Source organism: Anser cygnoides, chromosome 6, assembly GCF_040182565.1.
Source record: "Anser cygnoides isolate HZ-2024a breed goose chromosome 6, Taihu_goose_T2T_genome, whole genome shotgun sequence".
NCBI lineage: Eukaryota > Metazoa > Chordata > Aves > Anseriformes > Anatidae > Anser > Anser cygnoides.
The window spans coordinates 15547250-15564462 of NC_089878.1; the positions used below are offsets into that span (position 1 = coordinate 15547250).

Below are 17213 nucleotides of genomic sequence, written 5' to 3' on the forward strand. Positions count from 1 at the left end.
CTGAACATTCCAGTTTCTGAAATCAAAACCAGACTCCTCTACAACATGAGTAGCACAACTAGAGGTAGTTTTTCTATCTTTATGCCACCCACTTACATTCAGAAATTTTATTGCACATCATTACAAGACTGCCAAGAATATTCAAGAAATACAGGGTGAATTGGGCAACGAGCTCTAGTGAAATGCACACAAGTCTCTCTTGAACAGTATTCATTTGCCAAAGGCTGTCAGTATACTACTGCTTTACAGACAGAGAGGAAGAGGATTCACCCTAAGTAAGTTTTTGAAAGTTTCCATATCTAGTATCCAGGTGACAGCTTAGCCCACTCTCAATCCAAGAAAGTAATTAAAACTGCTTTGTGTCCAACTTACAAGGCTCTCTCCCTTTTTAATTTGAAACCAGCATTTGAACTCTTGGCCTCCCAGGCATGTTGAAGCAATGCAGGGGACCAGAGCTGCAGCACCTCACGTAGTGCGCTCTGATCTAAGAGGGAATTAAACAGAAACCTCTCCCAGTCACAATTTGCTCACCTGGAAGTCAGATAGGCAAACAGGACTCTGTTGTGCAACTTCTTCAACGACAAAGAGATGAAATGTTTGCAACCAGAATCTCCAAAACATGGGACACGCTCAGGTAAAAAAAAGTATGTATGTATATTTGCACACAGGTGTTTACACTCATTAAACCGATATTCTTAAACAAAAATGGTATTTTTTCCCCACTGATTTTCTTGTTAGAAAAACTGTGAATAGGTTTCATCTCTTGAGCTCTCAGATTATAATGAAGGATTGTCAGTAACTTACCTGCTCAAAGAAAGGAGAAGAAAGATCCCAGCTATATGGATGGGCTTAACACAGAGTAAGATAACAAAGCTCAGGTGCAAATTCACTATGCACAGTTACAGCGTTCAGCACCAATTGTTCAAAAGCACAACTTTTGTCATTACAATTATCTTCACTGAAGCATAAGGCAAATAATCGTGTGCTAAAAAAACTATAAATACTTCAAATCACGAACAGAAAAGAAGAAAAAAGTGATACATATTGGTTAAAACTGGAAAATAAACATGCATGATATACATACCCAGTTTTAGGGCAGAAGGAGTCACTTCAATCTCTCCCCCAATTGGTTGAAAGGCAGCCAACTGAGCCGCTACCTCTGCCTCAAAAGGGTCTGGGCTACTTCTGTCTGCCAGACTGCCGTTGGTGCCATCACTCTTACGGTGAGGTTCTTCCTCATCATAAACAGCAATCAGCTATCAAAACAAAAGAAAACACCATTTGTATATTTAAAGTATTCCCCAAATTTTCTCTTATACTTTTAATGCAAAAATTATCACTTATGGGAGTACAAAACCAACAATCTTACTTGAAAACAGCTAACCATAAGCATACAGATTTAGGAAAGCACATACATCTGTGTTTAAATACATAGACTCCAGTATGACTTGAGTACATGCTTCAGCACTGCAGTGTGCTGGCGTGCTTTTCTCAGAATTAGCATGCTATGATTAGGGAGCATCTTATGTTGTTCCAAAATATTTACAGTTGAACATACTTAAACACACAAACCAGTGTTTAAGTCTTGTGGGTGGGAGCGCATTCTATTTTTTAAAATTGTAACGCTACTGACTGACACAGTGGGCAGAGGTAGCACAGCCATGGATGCTGTATGGAGTACACAGATAAAGCTTTTATTTATAATTACATAATAATTATGTTCCAACGACAAGTTCTATCCAGCACAGTGACAGAGGGTGGAGCTCTGTTAATCCCCAATCCTACGCCTCTGTAAGAGTGCAAGGTACACACACACACGCGCGTGCTTGTAGGTACCCACCATAAATCTATCGATAGCCTCTTCCCGTTCCCTCCTGCAAGCTTATACCAGAGACTTCACTTCTGAAAGCTGGCCTCACTCACCAGTTCTTTCACAGCTTCAGGCCAGCAGGAAAGCCACGAATAAACATGGACAAGCTGCAAAGTCTGCTATCCAAACTCACTTTAATGACGGTGTGAAAATGATGAAAATCACCAAAATCATTTTTCCTTGGCTAGCCTGGCCTACAAGGAATTTTGTCTTGATCCCTACTTATATGTCATCAGACAATGTATATTAAGTACAGCTTCATCCACAAGTGACTCAGACACATATGCTGCTTGCTGTTAGAGTTCCAGGAGCTGGATAAAAGACAAAAGGATGACTTCCCAATGAACCTACACAAATTACAAGACTGGCTGCTCCCAACCAATGAGACACTTGACATCCCAGAGCCTTCTCCAGGAGGACAGGAGATGACTGCAGCAGCACTTTTCCTGCCCAATGCCTTATGTAGCACAGCTCTCCGACCATACAACGACAAGCACTTTGCCTAGTAAGTACGTACAAGTTATCTATACCTTTAGGTATCCATTTGTTTTGCTTTTTCTGAACTCCTTAGGACTTACAAAGTTTTACTTAGCTAATACACCTGGTTAGGCAATGTCAAGACGCATGTAGAAACAAAGTCTAAAGGATTGATTTACTATGCTGCCTCTCTCTGTTATTTTAAGGGACACATACATACTCTCTCTATAAAAATATTAGTAGATCAGATCTCCTTTGACACTTCCAAGACATGTGTCAAAAATTATATCCTGTGATAAGCAGCATACCGAAACAAAGAGACAAACATTTAAAGGACCTCATTTGCCTAAGGGAAGAAATGAATGTATTAGAGGGAAAGGAAAGGAAAAAATGCAAACAAAAATCCTGAAGGAAGGATGCTTCTAAGGAAGAAACTGACATTTTCAGGTCTTTCTCTCATTTATAATTTGGTTGCTAGAAATGTGTCAGCTCATATTTACCAATGCATATTTCAGAGGCGCACAGAACCCCTTAAATTATTAGGTAGAAAACTGGTTCTCCTTTTTCATATGGAAGCTGTTTCCTTTCCACAGCCAAATAAATAGCTCTTAGAGCACACAATTTAGTTTTTATTTGTCCAAAGCTTATGGGAAACATTAATTTCAGTACCAAAGACTACACTCCTTGTACTTTATTACTGCATTGCAAGAAAACTACCCAGGTATTCACACCACAGTCACCGCCACTCCATCTCTACGCCTCACAACTACATACAGCCAAAAAAAAGCACATTTGGAGCCAGACACCAAGAGACCACGGCAAGAAAATGACGGTACCTCTTGTTTGTTATTAAAATGACTATCCATGTTGCTGCTGTTATGGAAGTCCATCAGCGCTTCTTACTACTGTCATTCCTCAAGTGACTGTACTGCACAGCCAGGCACTATTTTGACAGATTAAAAAAAATGAAAACATTTCTTAATGGTATGGAACACACCATTAATTAATTAACGCAACCTAAACAGAGTGAGGAAAGGAGATACTGTAAGTACTGAATGCAGCAGTAACAAAGATCTGATATCTTTCCTCACCAAGGAAATAAAACTGCCATTTGTTTTCCAAAATGTTTATTCAGGAGAGAACTACTCAAGACCACAGCTGCAGGAGAACCTTACCAGTAGCAATCCTAACAGTATGAATATACCACAAATCAATCAAACCATTACAAATATCAGCCTCAGCCTTTCAAAGGAAAGGAATACAATTAAGGTTATGTAAATCAGTTATTCAAAAATAATTGTTGTAATTGACTTCTTGTTTCCAGTATGGAAAATTTGTTAATTGGAATAGACTGTAAACCCCTCCTGAAGAAAAGAACTTTGGGACACATTAAGAAGTCTCCCACAAATCTGTCATCACGTTATTTGCAATATAAGTTCAATATTTACAAATATCGAGAGTTCAGTAGGCCAGCTGATTTTTTTTTTGACACAAATCAAGATAGTACTCTAGACATTTGTGAACTGCAGAAGTTATGAACATACTGTGTTGTGGTTTTATATGCTTGCTGTACTTAAGCATCTCAGTTATTTTTTTAAATAGTTTATTTAAAGAACATACCAATTCTTACTGTCAAATATATCTATGTATTTCTGTACAGTTGAAATAGTTTTATTGCATATTGTTATAACATCTATTAAAAGGAGTTAGACTTCTACAACCTGCCATCTACGGAGACAATAAATTATCAAAAGTTAGCACTTCTGTCATTTTTGGTTATTGAACTCCTTCCTACTTATATTGACATAGCAACAACATGAGGTAGCAATAACAAATGGTGCTATTTTGTTAGCATTTTCGTTAAACCTAAGCATGGCAAACTTATCACAATGCAATTTAGTAAAGCCAAATTCTAATTTTGAATTGTGTCCTATGGCACTGCTCTTTCAATATTTTATTGATATTCCAATTAGGAAACTTGCAGAAAAGTATAAGAAAATTATGTAAAAACGTATGACTTTATTCCCAAACACATAGAGCAACACTCACATTCAATTAATATCAACTCTCCTATAAAAAAAAAAAGGTGGGTAAATAAGAGAAGAGGAAAATTATGGTCCCGAGTGAAGGGGTCCGAATACAAAGCAGCAGCCTGTTTTACACAGGGGTATCGCTGCCCACTGGGAGGCAGACAACTGATGCAACATTGCATTTAAAACTCCCCGCGAGATGAAATGTTGGCATTGGTCACACGCCGCACACACGGGCAGCCATACAGAGAACTGCGCACTACTTGACAAACCTTGCCTTACAGCGCTTGCCTGTTAGTCCTGGAACAAGTGGCTTTCCCTTGCCCTATGCACCATTTTAAATAAAAGGTTTTGTAATTAATCCGCTTTTCAAACTACACTTTTGACAACTAGATTACTGTTAATACGGTTAAAGAGTGTGTATTTTACCTGCTTTTCTGTGCTGAATTACAAAACAGACAACACTATTTCCTTTCCTATCCCAAACACCACACATGTACACAAAGCTCTAGGAAAAAAGGGATAAAATAAAAACTTGCTTGCAATTAAATTAATCAGCTTTCAATTACTGTCAGGATAAAATCCCTAAGACAAGTTCCCAGTCATAAGCTAGCACCAGTACGTGATTGATGAGATACGACTTTCAACAGCTAGAATGATACATTCAAAAGCACCAGGAAGAGTTAAATGCTCAACACGTACAGAATTTTTCATGTAAGTTGGATGGAAATTTTTCCTCAATTTTTCTACACTCATAGCTTCTATTTCTTCTCTCACTATGGACAAGGGAAGCTAGTAAAATTGTCCATTTGTTCAAGACATGTTTGTTTACCGTCCTGATACTGCTATTTCATGACCTCAACTCTCATTTAAGACAAAAACTTGTATTTTTTAATATTTTTTTAAAACTGTATCTATACTTCTGACAGCCAGTACTCCTATGGGAGTGATAATTAGATACTTTTAAAATGATGTTGAAAAAATCTATTTTTTTTTGTCAATTAATAAAGACTTTTCATACAGAGCACTCACATCTCCACAAAAGAACTGTTCAGAGGGGGGTGAATTAACAGCTCAGCAACTGTTTCACTAAGCTTCATGACATATAGAGAAATGATGGCTCAAGCTACAGCAGAAAATTAAGTTCACCACGGTATCATGTTACCTTGCTCTCTGACCCCTGAATTTGGGATCTGTAGGATTTAATTATGTATTTATCCCTGCACATGTATGACAACGATAGAAAGACACAGGGTGTTTCTATATGTAACATGTTGATGCCAACAAACAGCTAAGTTCAAAATGAAAATAAAAAGATCAGAGGTGTTTGCACCTGCAAGCCACCAGACACACACAGATGGAGGCAGGCTGCAGCTGACAGCAGCTGAAAACAGCCTCCATATGGCCAATGCAGAAAGGAGAAGGGATTCCCACCCACCCACCCTTTTTTTTTTTTTTAATTTTTTTCTTTTCTTCTTCCTTCATGTCTTTCAACAAGGTTGTGTGTTGGGCCAGGTCAGCCAACTTCCTGCCCTCAAAGACATTCAAGCACCAGCAACAACACATGATGAAGGCAAAGTTACCTCTTCTGAGAGGCCATCTTAAGTTCAAGATCCGACCTCTACGCAGAGGCTGTGCTGGCCTGTCTTGCCTCCTTTGCCACCTGCTGCCTCCTGCCACCCCTTCGCACAAATGGGGCCACTTTCTGGACCCAATGGGAGTCAGCTCAGGGAACCGAACCAGGAAGAAAAGCAGCTCTCAGCCTGCACACTGCTTCAGCTCTGCCAGCCACACAAAGCAAGCTCCCATCAACACGTGGCTGGGTGGCCGGCTCCTCAGCCCATCGCAGGCCACAAGGCCGCAGTAACTGCGCCTGGCTGCCTCGTTTAACAGCGGCGGACTCCGTGGAGAGCACACCCATGTAACATGTATGTGTGTGTCGTGATGTCTGAGCACAACAGCAGGACCGATGTTTCCGTGGTTCTTTAAAGGAGCTGTTGTTCTCCCTCACAGATAGACTTCTACCCTCCACATAACTCCACAAGGGGACAAGAACATTTTAGATAGACAAGATCCATGTGAACAAAAAACTTCAGAAAGGCACTGTGGAAACTGTCTCCACAGTGTCTTTCTGACAGAGTTCCACAAATTCATTAACGTAAAATTAGATTTTATATATTACTTATGAAAGACTTCTGTTCAAATGGTTAAAAGATTAAACTCTAGTAATGGTACAACAGACAGAACTAAGGTAATTAGGGTACCTCACAAATGGATAAAAGTGTTATGTAATTTTTTCAATTTAAAACTTTCCTGGAGCTCTACAGCCTTTCTTCAATGTTCTTTCAAGGTATTCTGGCATATGCTGATAAGTATTTGAAATGGTATTCTTGCAAAATAGCTTGTCTTGGAATTCCTTTAACTTAAAATAAAGGCTGTCAAAGAAAAATACCCATGTACACACCATATGGCAGCCTTCCTTCACACCTACGTATGAAAACAAATTATAGATATGTTACAGGAAAGCTATGGTGATTATCCCATCTTGTTTACCTACATGCCAGGACTATATACACCAAAGTCTCGTTCCAAAGACCACCTGACACTTTTCCTACTCCTTCTGTCCAGATTTCTTTGAGTATCATCTAAACGTCGCCAGAACAGAATCCTACTGCACACGGTGCAAACACCAGGAGGTTCTGCTCTCCAAAATTTGCAAGAGTTTCTTAACAGCCTGTTGTAATTTCTTGTTTACTATCATTGCTATTTATTCTTATTTTGGGAAGGTCCTCAACTAGTCTGCAAAGGTTAGAAAAACTTTATTAAGGTATCATGCCTGAGAAACCCCATCCGTGCATGCTTTTCAGGAATTCTAGCTGGTGTTTTATTTTTTGTGCATGTGTGATCAAACTGAAAGATATCCTCATCTTCTGTTATTCCACTGTAGCTGAACAGGCAGTGTTCATTTTTTTTTTTTTGAAAGGTCACAGCAAAACATCTACCTGATTGATGAGACCTTACCCACTTTCTTCTTCCTGTCCAACCTACCCCTCCGTGGGCCACGTGGCGTGGCTGTACTTCAAACAATGCTGCTGATTGGGTACTTAACATTGATATTTGTGGCAAAGTTTGATGAGCCCTTCAAGCATGACTGAGATGTAATTTTTTAAGCCACTTAGTAGCTACTTGAGAGCTGTTACAGAGATCCATAGTAACAATACAGACATTCCTTGAGGGTTGACTCTGGGTAGCTTCCCTGGCAGATATAAATGCTAGTGCTAAAATGTCAAGGATTTATAATTATGATGGCGGATGCATAAAACACATAAAACAAGCCTTATTAGGGTTGATTGAAGTAAATACACCAAAGGACATTTTTCCTTTCTTCTGTAAAAGATTCATGTTCAGTGCTATTTGTAGCCTGTCATACTCATTATGTTTTCATGTGAAATAGCTTCTGAGTTTTGCTAGATAACAAATGCCCTTTGTTTTCATTCCTCCTCTATCCAAGCGAAGAGCAAATGGAATGAGGACTTGAAAATTCACAAATGATTAGTTCCTTCCTGGTTACCTTGAAGCTGACTACTTCCACCTGTACAGACTTTACAGAGAACTAGCTAATTTTGGAGAGTCCATTTAAAATAGTGCTATAAAATGCAGTAACTACTATTAAAGACTGCATTTGTGTATCTGTAAATAAGCACTTGAACTGTGATATTTTTTCTAAATTCCACTCCAGTGAGTAGGACAAACAGAGCAGTTTAGGTTGGAAAGGACCTCTGGAAATCACCTGGTCCATTTTTTCCACTGGAAGTAGGGCCATGCTGTCATTTAGCTCAAACTTAAAAGTTGGCTTAGTTTGCTCAGGGTCTTGCCTAACTCTCTTCTGCACATCTCCAAGTACAGAGCTCTCAAGTCTTTGGCTAATTTGTTGCGGTGCTTGAACACTCTCACCAGACAGAAATGTTTCTCATACCTAATCAGTCTCCTTCATGGCAACTTAACACCCATTACCTCATCTCCTCACTGTGGACTTCAAAAAAGGTGAGGTGGAGTCTTCCCTACAGACAGTTAACTTGCTGCAGACAGCAAGAAGATGCTCCCTGTTTGTTCATTCGCCCTCTCCCCACATGCCACACGTTCCAGCCCCAGACTGTACTGGTGGCCTGGTGCTGAGCTTGCTCCAGCAAGCCGATGTTTCTCTTGCCCAAAGGAGAACAAAACAGACAACCACCCAGCTGTGGTCTCACAAGTACTGAACAGAGTAGAGGAACTGCTTTCCTCAACTTGATGGCTACACCTCTGCTAGCCTGCTAAATGTGTATGTAGCCTTCGTAGCCGCAAAAACATGCTGCTGACTCCTGCTCAGCTTATTTTTCACCTGGGCCACTAGGTGCAGGCCCTTCTGCAAACCTGCTTCCTGTCTACAGATATGACCCTTGCCATTAAACCCGAGTAACTTCTATGAAATCAATGAGGTTAAAAATTAAGAAGTCAGACCAACTACCAAGCCACTCTTTTTCCCTTGCGCTCTCGCTGATTTGACAGTATGAAATGGGCAAAAATAAGTTTCTGCTTCAGTCATAATTACTTAATGACAGCATACGAATTAGCTATTTGTTTTTAAACGGCTTTGATCTTGTTAAAGGACACTATGGGACGGGAGAATGGAACTTAGGGAGTAAAAAAAAGCACAAAATACTTGAATTGTGAAACCCATCAGAAAGTGTAAAACCATCTGTACAGCACAACACACACGATGACTTTCGTTAGTAGACAGGCTTGATAAATCTTGGGATGTTGCCACACGTCATACAGTTCTCACACTGTGTTTCTGTCTGTGCAGAAAAACATTTCGGTATTTACAACTGCCAAGAGTCCTATTCTTACTGATGCCTAGTTTAGTGAGACTGCATTATTTGCCCTGCCTCTGACAGTTTACGTGTCAGGCTCCAGAAAGGCAAAAGTAAGCTTACAAAACTGGTTGTCACCTTGATGAGGAAAGGTCTGCCTGTAATGATAAACTAATGCTATCAGTCTCTACTGGTTTGTTGTTATTAATTCTGTCAATAAACAGTAGTCCCAGTGGGTTTCTAGTGCACTGTAATAATGCATACATGCTCTTCTGAAAAAAGAGAAAATAATTTTGCCTTTCGTGCAGTAACCTCATTTTCCTAAGAGTCATGACCCCACATGCTTGAGCAGCAGCAGTGTATTGCAGCTGACCTTGACCTAGAGCAACCACATCCCTACAATGAGCTCGTAAACGTCATGGCACTTTTATGCCTAACATCTGAGAGGAAAAGGGAAAACAAAACAGAAGAGGGAAGAAAAGAGTAGTTTAATGTAAGTGCAACAGGAACATCATGGAAATCCTTGGAATTTATGTAACAACTGGCTAGTTCGCATGCTTTGTGTTACCATACTCATTAAAAAATATTGCGAGGTCAACCACTGTCACTCAAAATAACTGTTTTTCTATTTTATTTATTAATTTTTACAGGCAAACCAGTTTAAGAAGTCTACCACAACCAAAGAATAAGCCTTCTATAAAGTTATGCTCTCTCAGAAGATCAATAAAACACAAAATTGTGAAACATTCCGAAACTTTAAAAGAAGTGCGGTGGTTCCAAACACTGCAGTTCCAAAAATATATGTTCTCAAATGAACCATCCGAACAGAAGGACTAGAAAAAAATATTTTGACTTGACATCTTAATGCACCATTACTGTGAAAACAATGAAAGTAAAAGTAAAATTTCCAGAAACAGTCACAGCTCTGGCAATAACAAAAAACCCTTCAGTGACAATTACTCATTTCAGCAATCAGTTCATAACAGACATCCTACTGCTGCCTTGCTCATTATACTCCTTAAAAGAATGATCTACATATTATACATTTCAGTCATTTTTTACCCAAGCATTAGCTGCCCACAGCATAATTTCATAGTTAAGTTTCTTAATTTCTTCGTAAACAAATTAAATGCTGACATCATGTTCAAGATTCACAGCAAAATTTAACATGCTATTTCAACATTTTCCAACTCAAAATTCAGAGCACAGCTTTTGAGAAAACCGTACTTGCAAAGTCAGTAACAGCTACTTACACATACCTATATGTTATGCACCCCTCGGACCTAAACATGCTTGCAAACAAACATCATCTCACAGATATATACATATATATATATTATATATATATACACACACCCCTTTCTAGTATCTACACATTGGTACTTGCTATTCAAATACTAACACAGGCTATTTAAACAAAATAAATAAGAAAAGATAACCACCATTCAAAAAATTACAGCACTAGGAATGTTCCTGTCCTTCCACAGCAGTACAGGGTCCAAAATATAAAACCAAAACATACTTTCCGTGACATTATAATTGTTCACCAAATGGATTTGGACATGTTCCTCACTTCCAAGGCTGAATTTCAATGCCCTGTTAAGTATACTGTTAAGCATGTATTTGATGAAGAGTTTTATGAATTTAACTATAAATAGGCTGACTAAAGTCTGACCTCCCAACAATGAATACAATTATCTAAACTTTTCTTATGGAGACTATCTCCTGTAAGACAAGCCGTGAAAGAAAAGGAAACTCTTCTATCATATTGAATAGAGTGTACAATACTGAGCATGGTTTCATACCTATGCTAATTAAACAAACTCTTTATTAGATAATTAAAAAAACCACCAAATAAATTTTAGCAGAAAGTTGAATTCAATTAACAGTTACATTACTAGGTGAAATAACCTAAATATTGTTTTAATGTGATCTGAAGATTTCAGTTTTAACATCTTCATGCTTAGGGCATAGTTGAGTATTGATTGCAGCAGTTTGAATATTCTGCAAAACAGTGATATGTCTTGGGAATAAATGACTTCAGACTATTCAGACCATTACTCAGAAATTTCAAATGTGATTTTTCATAGAAGCTTGTTCATTCATTTTCCACTCTTCATTACAAATGATAAAGGGACCTATTCATAAAGCAAAGCAGTTTTTATGAAAAAAGTCTCAAACTGAATGATATACCAGGCTCCACTTTCAAAAATAAGCTAAGCTCCTCAATAAACAGTGCAATGAGAGAGGAGTAAAATCTTTTCAGCTAACAGAAAATTCTCCCAAAGCGTTTCAGGTGTCATGAATTTTTGAGTATCTTGAATATCATGAAAAGCCATTAGAACTGGAGCCACAAGACTAGCCAAGTATTTTAGCCTTCCCCAGAAAAATAAACATGGCTATTCCTCTACCCATCTGCATGGAGGTTCCCACCAGACCCCGCAAAAGGGAATTTGTGTTTTCCAAGCTTTGTTATTAGTTCTCTTATGGATTCATCACAGAATCACATTTGCCTTTCTCACTGCCACATTGCCTAGTTACCTGCCGTTATTCTAATGGTCTGAAACACGTGAACCTTGAGGTTGGCAAGAAATGCTAACAGAACTGTTGATTCTGTTCTTTCTCGACTTTTATGGAGGATTTTTGAACACATTTATTCCCCTCCAGTAAAAACAATGATACCCTATTAAGAGAGGGACATTGTTGGTCCTCTGAATCAGCTCCTCTGCAGGTATGGTTTCTATTTCTTCTGCAGCTCCAGCATTCTGCAAGCAAGCCGTATCTCCACAACAGCACACTTTTCTTCAAGGCTTCCTGGGCTTCCCAAAACCCGAGGGGGAAGAAAGTCCACAAAGTTCCAGACAAAATAACACACATTCATGCTGCCTTGAATCCTTATCCTCCAGTCAAATTATTTTCTTTCTAAGAGACCAAGAGTGTTTTTTCACACTTAACTGAAATCAAGTCTCCTGGGTTCCTACCCAGTGTAAGTCAAATAGATTTCTATTAGTAATTCAGCAGGCACACACACTGCAGAACTTGACACTGCCATTTAGGAAGGTCTCCAAAATAACTTAACTCCTAATTTAAAGATCCGGATGCCCAAGATGCTACAAAGCAAACAAACCACACAGACTGCAGTGATGAAGGGGAGCCACAGCTGGCAAACCCCAGGGTGACCGCTCTCCATTCTGACAGGAATTGAAACAAGAAAGGTTTAAGAGGCAAAAAAAAAAAATGCCACTCCCTCCACCGTTCTCTCACCGTTTTATCTTCTGTCTACAAGCTGAACCAGGGACCCATGGTGCGGGGCTGCAGGCAGACACCCAAAGGCCAGGCCCAGCCCTGTGCCCATCTGGGCCCTCCACAGTGACGATGAAGAGCTGATCACAACAGAAATCCGCCTGCTCCCCAGAGACAGAGGCAATCTGCCAACCATCTTCTGAACGGGACATAACAGAGGTAATTTATCACCTGGGGTGAGTGGAAAATGACTATTTTTTCCAATCACAACGGCATTTGAAGTTAGAATTAGTTTTAAGTTACGTTAGCCTAACACAAGTCAAACACAAAGACATTACAGCACATCGTGATGGGCCCACAGCACAAGCAGCAGCTTTGGCCAAGTCTGGTAAAAATCTTTTTGCACTCTCGTTTCCTACATGTGTTGTTTACCTCGGAAAAAATACACCGTTATTAATCAAAATGAAGATTGGAGAGCTGTGCTTTCCAGTCCTTGGCCTCTTGACCTTGAGCACAATGAAGGGGAAGGAGGGCAGCCCCATCCTCTTCCCTGGGCTCCGGGCCAAAGTCACCGCAGCCATGAGGGCAGCTCCTGCTGGCCTCCTAGCTTCTGCTCACCTGCCCTGCTTTCAGACTGGCAAGAAGCTCCGCAACTTCTGCTGACCCAGCAGAGCTCTTCATCTTTGGACATGCCACCCTGCTCTCCCGGGATTATAATCATTTATACTAATTGTTTCTGATCTACTCTTCAACCGCAACGTACAGCACAGAGAGAGGTAGGCTACTGGTTTTTTTGTTGTTGTTGTTGTTTTTAAAGGAAGCTCAAGCTATCAAAGAGGAGAAAGCCTAGAGCAAACCACATGGAGCTAGAGCTTCCTGAAGAGACAAAATGGTGAGCTCCTGACAGCCATCACTGCCACTTCTAGGCACAGAGCACATTCTCTTCATCTCAGTTTATCTAAGCTATTCAATTCAACAGTAAGTTTGTTCAAAATGAAAAATCTGATGAGAACTGAAGAGCAGGGAAGCTTGCTAGTCTTATTTCTTACAGCCCATGAAGAAAATTACATGCAAAAGCTGAGCACCAGTAGCTCCAAGACCTGAAAGACTCCTCCTGGTCTCATCTACTCTATCAGCTGTACAGTCCATCATGCATCATCTACAAACTGCCTCTGTTCAATACAGCTTTAAATGCTAAACTCTTGCTAAAACTCTTTCCAATACATATACAGAATGTTTCCCATTTTTTTCTCAACTAAAATTCATTTTATTTCTCTGCAGCTTTAATTGAACTCCAATTTCTAAAACTAGCTTGACACAAGCCATGAAGAAATTAATATTCTACTAAATAAGAACTGTCACTCAGCATTTCCTAAGCTAAATGTAAAAATTAAGACTGAATAAATGTATGCTAAGTATCACTGCATAAATATGCATATAATGCATTTTTCTCTTCATAAAAAGTGTTAAATTTAATGTAAAGATATTTAATTGCACATCAACATTTTAGTCGTGATCAATCACTGAGAATCAATGTTTTTTTTAAATAAATGTAGAAATATATTTAATTCAAATCCAATTACTTTAAATATATTTTTGTTTACTTCACAATCACTTAGACTTGAGTTGGTTCACTCTCCAGTTAAGAAAAAGGATCTCAGGAATCAATTGGTGTACCAAATTTCTCATCCAAAGGTGCATCACTGAGGGTTTACTCACAATCTCTTTAGAGAAGGGTAGTGTGGTTTTTTTTTTTGATGCCATTAAAATATTCCAATCCTATTAGGATGCAAATTTAAAGGGGGTAGAAGGAGCACACACAATGCCATTAACATTCAAAAATTTCTTGGTCCCCATTATCAGATATTAATTCTCACATTAACTGATGTTTGGGGGGGAGGGGGGGAATGAACAAATCCATTAGCAGCTGCATTAAAAGTGAACAAAAGAGGCAACAACTGCTGATGTGATTAAACACCTGTCCCTTTTTGAAAGCTTCTGTATCCAAGAGCACCAAATGCGCCATTCCAAATGTCACTTTGCACCAGGTAGGTAGGCATCCCTTCCTGTAGGATACCCCTGACAGCTATCCCTAAACCTCAGTAGTTTTAGCAAGCCTCTAGATGGTTTCCTTTAACACCTTCTGAAGACATGATACAATACTTTTGAGAGGAAGAAATAAAGAGGACCACATTTGTGCATGCAAGGAGCTAGATCGGGCTCCAGCAAGACCAAGCCAGCAGGAGCAGCCCCAGCCACCTCAGCTGGCTCGAAGCATCCTTATCTCTCTGCCCATGTGTGCCTATACTACAAGAACAATCCTGTACATGCTTCTCAATGGCATATAAACCTATGTGATCACCTTTGTGGGAACTGTCCAAGTAGACTGCCATTTCACACAGGGGGAACAATACCAAGCGAACAGCTAGATTTAATTACTGACAGAGAAACAGCACTTTTCCTCCCTAGTGGTGACTTCACTCGCAGCTGAACATGCATGAATGAAAGGTAGATCCTATGTGATAAACACGTTTGTCAATGACTTGCATTCTCTTTCTTACAAATCCACAAGTCAGATTCTTGAATGAGTACTACGTAAACAGAAATCCCATAAATTCACAACACATCACTGTTGTAGTCACATTCCTGGTCCCTGCAGGAGTCTAGTGTTACGTTACTTCATCTTAGATGTGTCAACAAACTCGATTTGTCTATAAATCTCCCTCAAACATCATTGGAATTGGTTCAAGATGCACTGTACATCCAAGCAGGTTCACCAATATTCAGAAAGTGACTCAACTAATATTTCCTTGGAAATTTGTTTAAAAAAAAAAGTACATCATCTTTGTCGCTGACCAAGGGAGATTTCCCTGCATCACCAGAACCTTCTTCCACATCTTACGAACGTGCAGGCTGCTGACCAGCGCAGTTGACCCTCTGAGAAGCCTGACACTCACACGATTCCCTCACAACTGCTCACATCCTTAATTCATCATCACCGCCAGGGGGCTCAGCACAGAGGCTGAGGGCTGAACATACTGCCTCCAACCTTATTTTGGAACCCTTTCAGTATCCTCCTATGCTAAACGACAACATAATAAATTAAAGAATTTATATCCACACTCAATATATATTATGCAGTACAAAGAACTACCCTATATTTACGAGATAAAATGTTTTTAAAAGCAAAACTGCTACAAATCCCCCTTCTGGTTCCACTATCGTCATAAAGGTTCAGATGTCTCTAACAATACGGCAAACTGATAATCTATGAAATTTAAAGCACACAAATACTCCTTGAAGCATCCTAAAAAGAAACATGAACTAGAAATTATCTGCTAGTAAACAGGAATAAAAAACATTTGATAATTTTATCATTCAGATTGTTTCTTACTGCAAACAATGCAAAAGAATATGGAGATTTTCTCCATATTATTAGTGGAAGACATTACATGTGTGTATATAATATATATATATGCATATATATAAATGCATTTTATATTTCCACAAATAAAAAAAATACAGAACACCTACAAAGCAACTGCTTGAAACTAAGTAAAGCAGCTAAATCGTAGACCCCCAGCAGACAAACCACATAGAACAAGCATGCTTAATACGATCAATATGGCACACCTGATAACTCAAGACAGTGAGAAAGGCCACAAAAATAACCAAGTAAAAAAAACAACACAGAATATACGTTTTATGAACACTTTTGAAGAATTAAAGAATTACCATTCCTACTTCAGAAATGAACATTTAAGGCAGTGAAGATTATTTATTCAAGATAGTGTGGGATATCCAGGACAAACGTGGCAATTACACCTACTTTTCTCGAGTCCCAGGTTACTACTATAGCCATAAATTACCTTTCTTTCTTACCAACACTTTTCATGTATAGTTCAAGTGCTTTACAATATCCTTACCTTAATTTTACAAATAGGCAAAGCAATGCACTGTGTCAAATCCTTTACCTATGACTGCCCACAAAACCAGTGAAACATCTCTAGCAAAGGAAGCGAAGGTCCAGCATGGAACTATCACATATACCACAGCATCCCTGCGGTCCACTGTCAGCACCCGTGCTACAAGGAGCAGTAAGAAACTTTATAGCCTGCTCTTTTGAAAAGAAAACATTACTTCAACTTCATGATCCAGCCTGCTGCATGTACAAGTGAGCAGATTCTGCACAAGTAGAAAGGCATTTGAAATCAGATGACTTCATTCAGGATTTCAGGTGAACCTTCAGTTTTCAAGAACACCAACCTACCTCCTAAGGAGTTCACAGAACTGCACTGTTCTAAGAAATAACATTAGAAACCCCACCACGCATACATAAATACTTGCACTTCAATTACTTGATGAAATGCTTTATTTGGAGAACAAATAGTCATGTCTAGAGAGACCTGTGAGCATCACTGACCAGAATCCACGTGTTCTCCAAAAAGCATGATTCCAGCCTGGGGTTTTTCCTTTCTTTGGGAACAGAATTCTCACACCAAGAGATGGAAAATTCAGAACTGCCAATTCCAGCTGCAGAAGCTCTTCCTGTGACATCTATATACATCCTAAAATAAAGACACTTAGCTGCAAGGCTCATATATAGAAGGTGGTGTTAGAAAAAAAAATCTTCAATATCTATATGGCTGACAAGCATAAAAGAGTCTGAATTTTTTCATAAAATATATATTTCTCAAAATTCATCAGTTTTATGACAGATCAACACTACATCCTTTCCCA

At 39.1% G+C, this 17213-nt stretch overlaps 1 protein-coding gene across 6 annotated transcripts in view; it reads right to left on the reverse strand.

Annotated features, from left to right (window-relative positions):
• Window positions 1-17213, reverse strand: part of PARD3B (par-3 family cell polarity regulator beta) — a 399412-nt gene that overhangs the window by 279015 nt on the left and 103184 nt on the right. For 5 of the 6 annotated variants that reach the window (XM_066999115.1, XM_066999113.1, XM_066999112.1 and 2 more), the window contains one exon: window positions 1085-1256. In XM_066999115.1, the coding sequence (XP_066855216.1) occupies window positions 1085-1256 (172 nt within the window). Of the gene's footprint in view, window positions 1-1084; window positions 1257-3183; window positions 3253-17213 lie in introns of those variants that run through there. The other variant, XM_066999114.1, reaches the window with a different exon arrangement.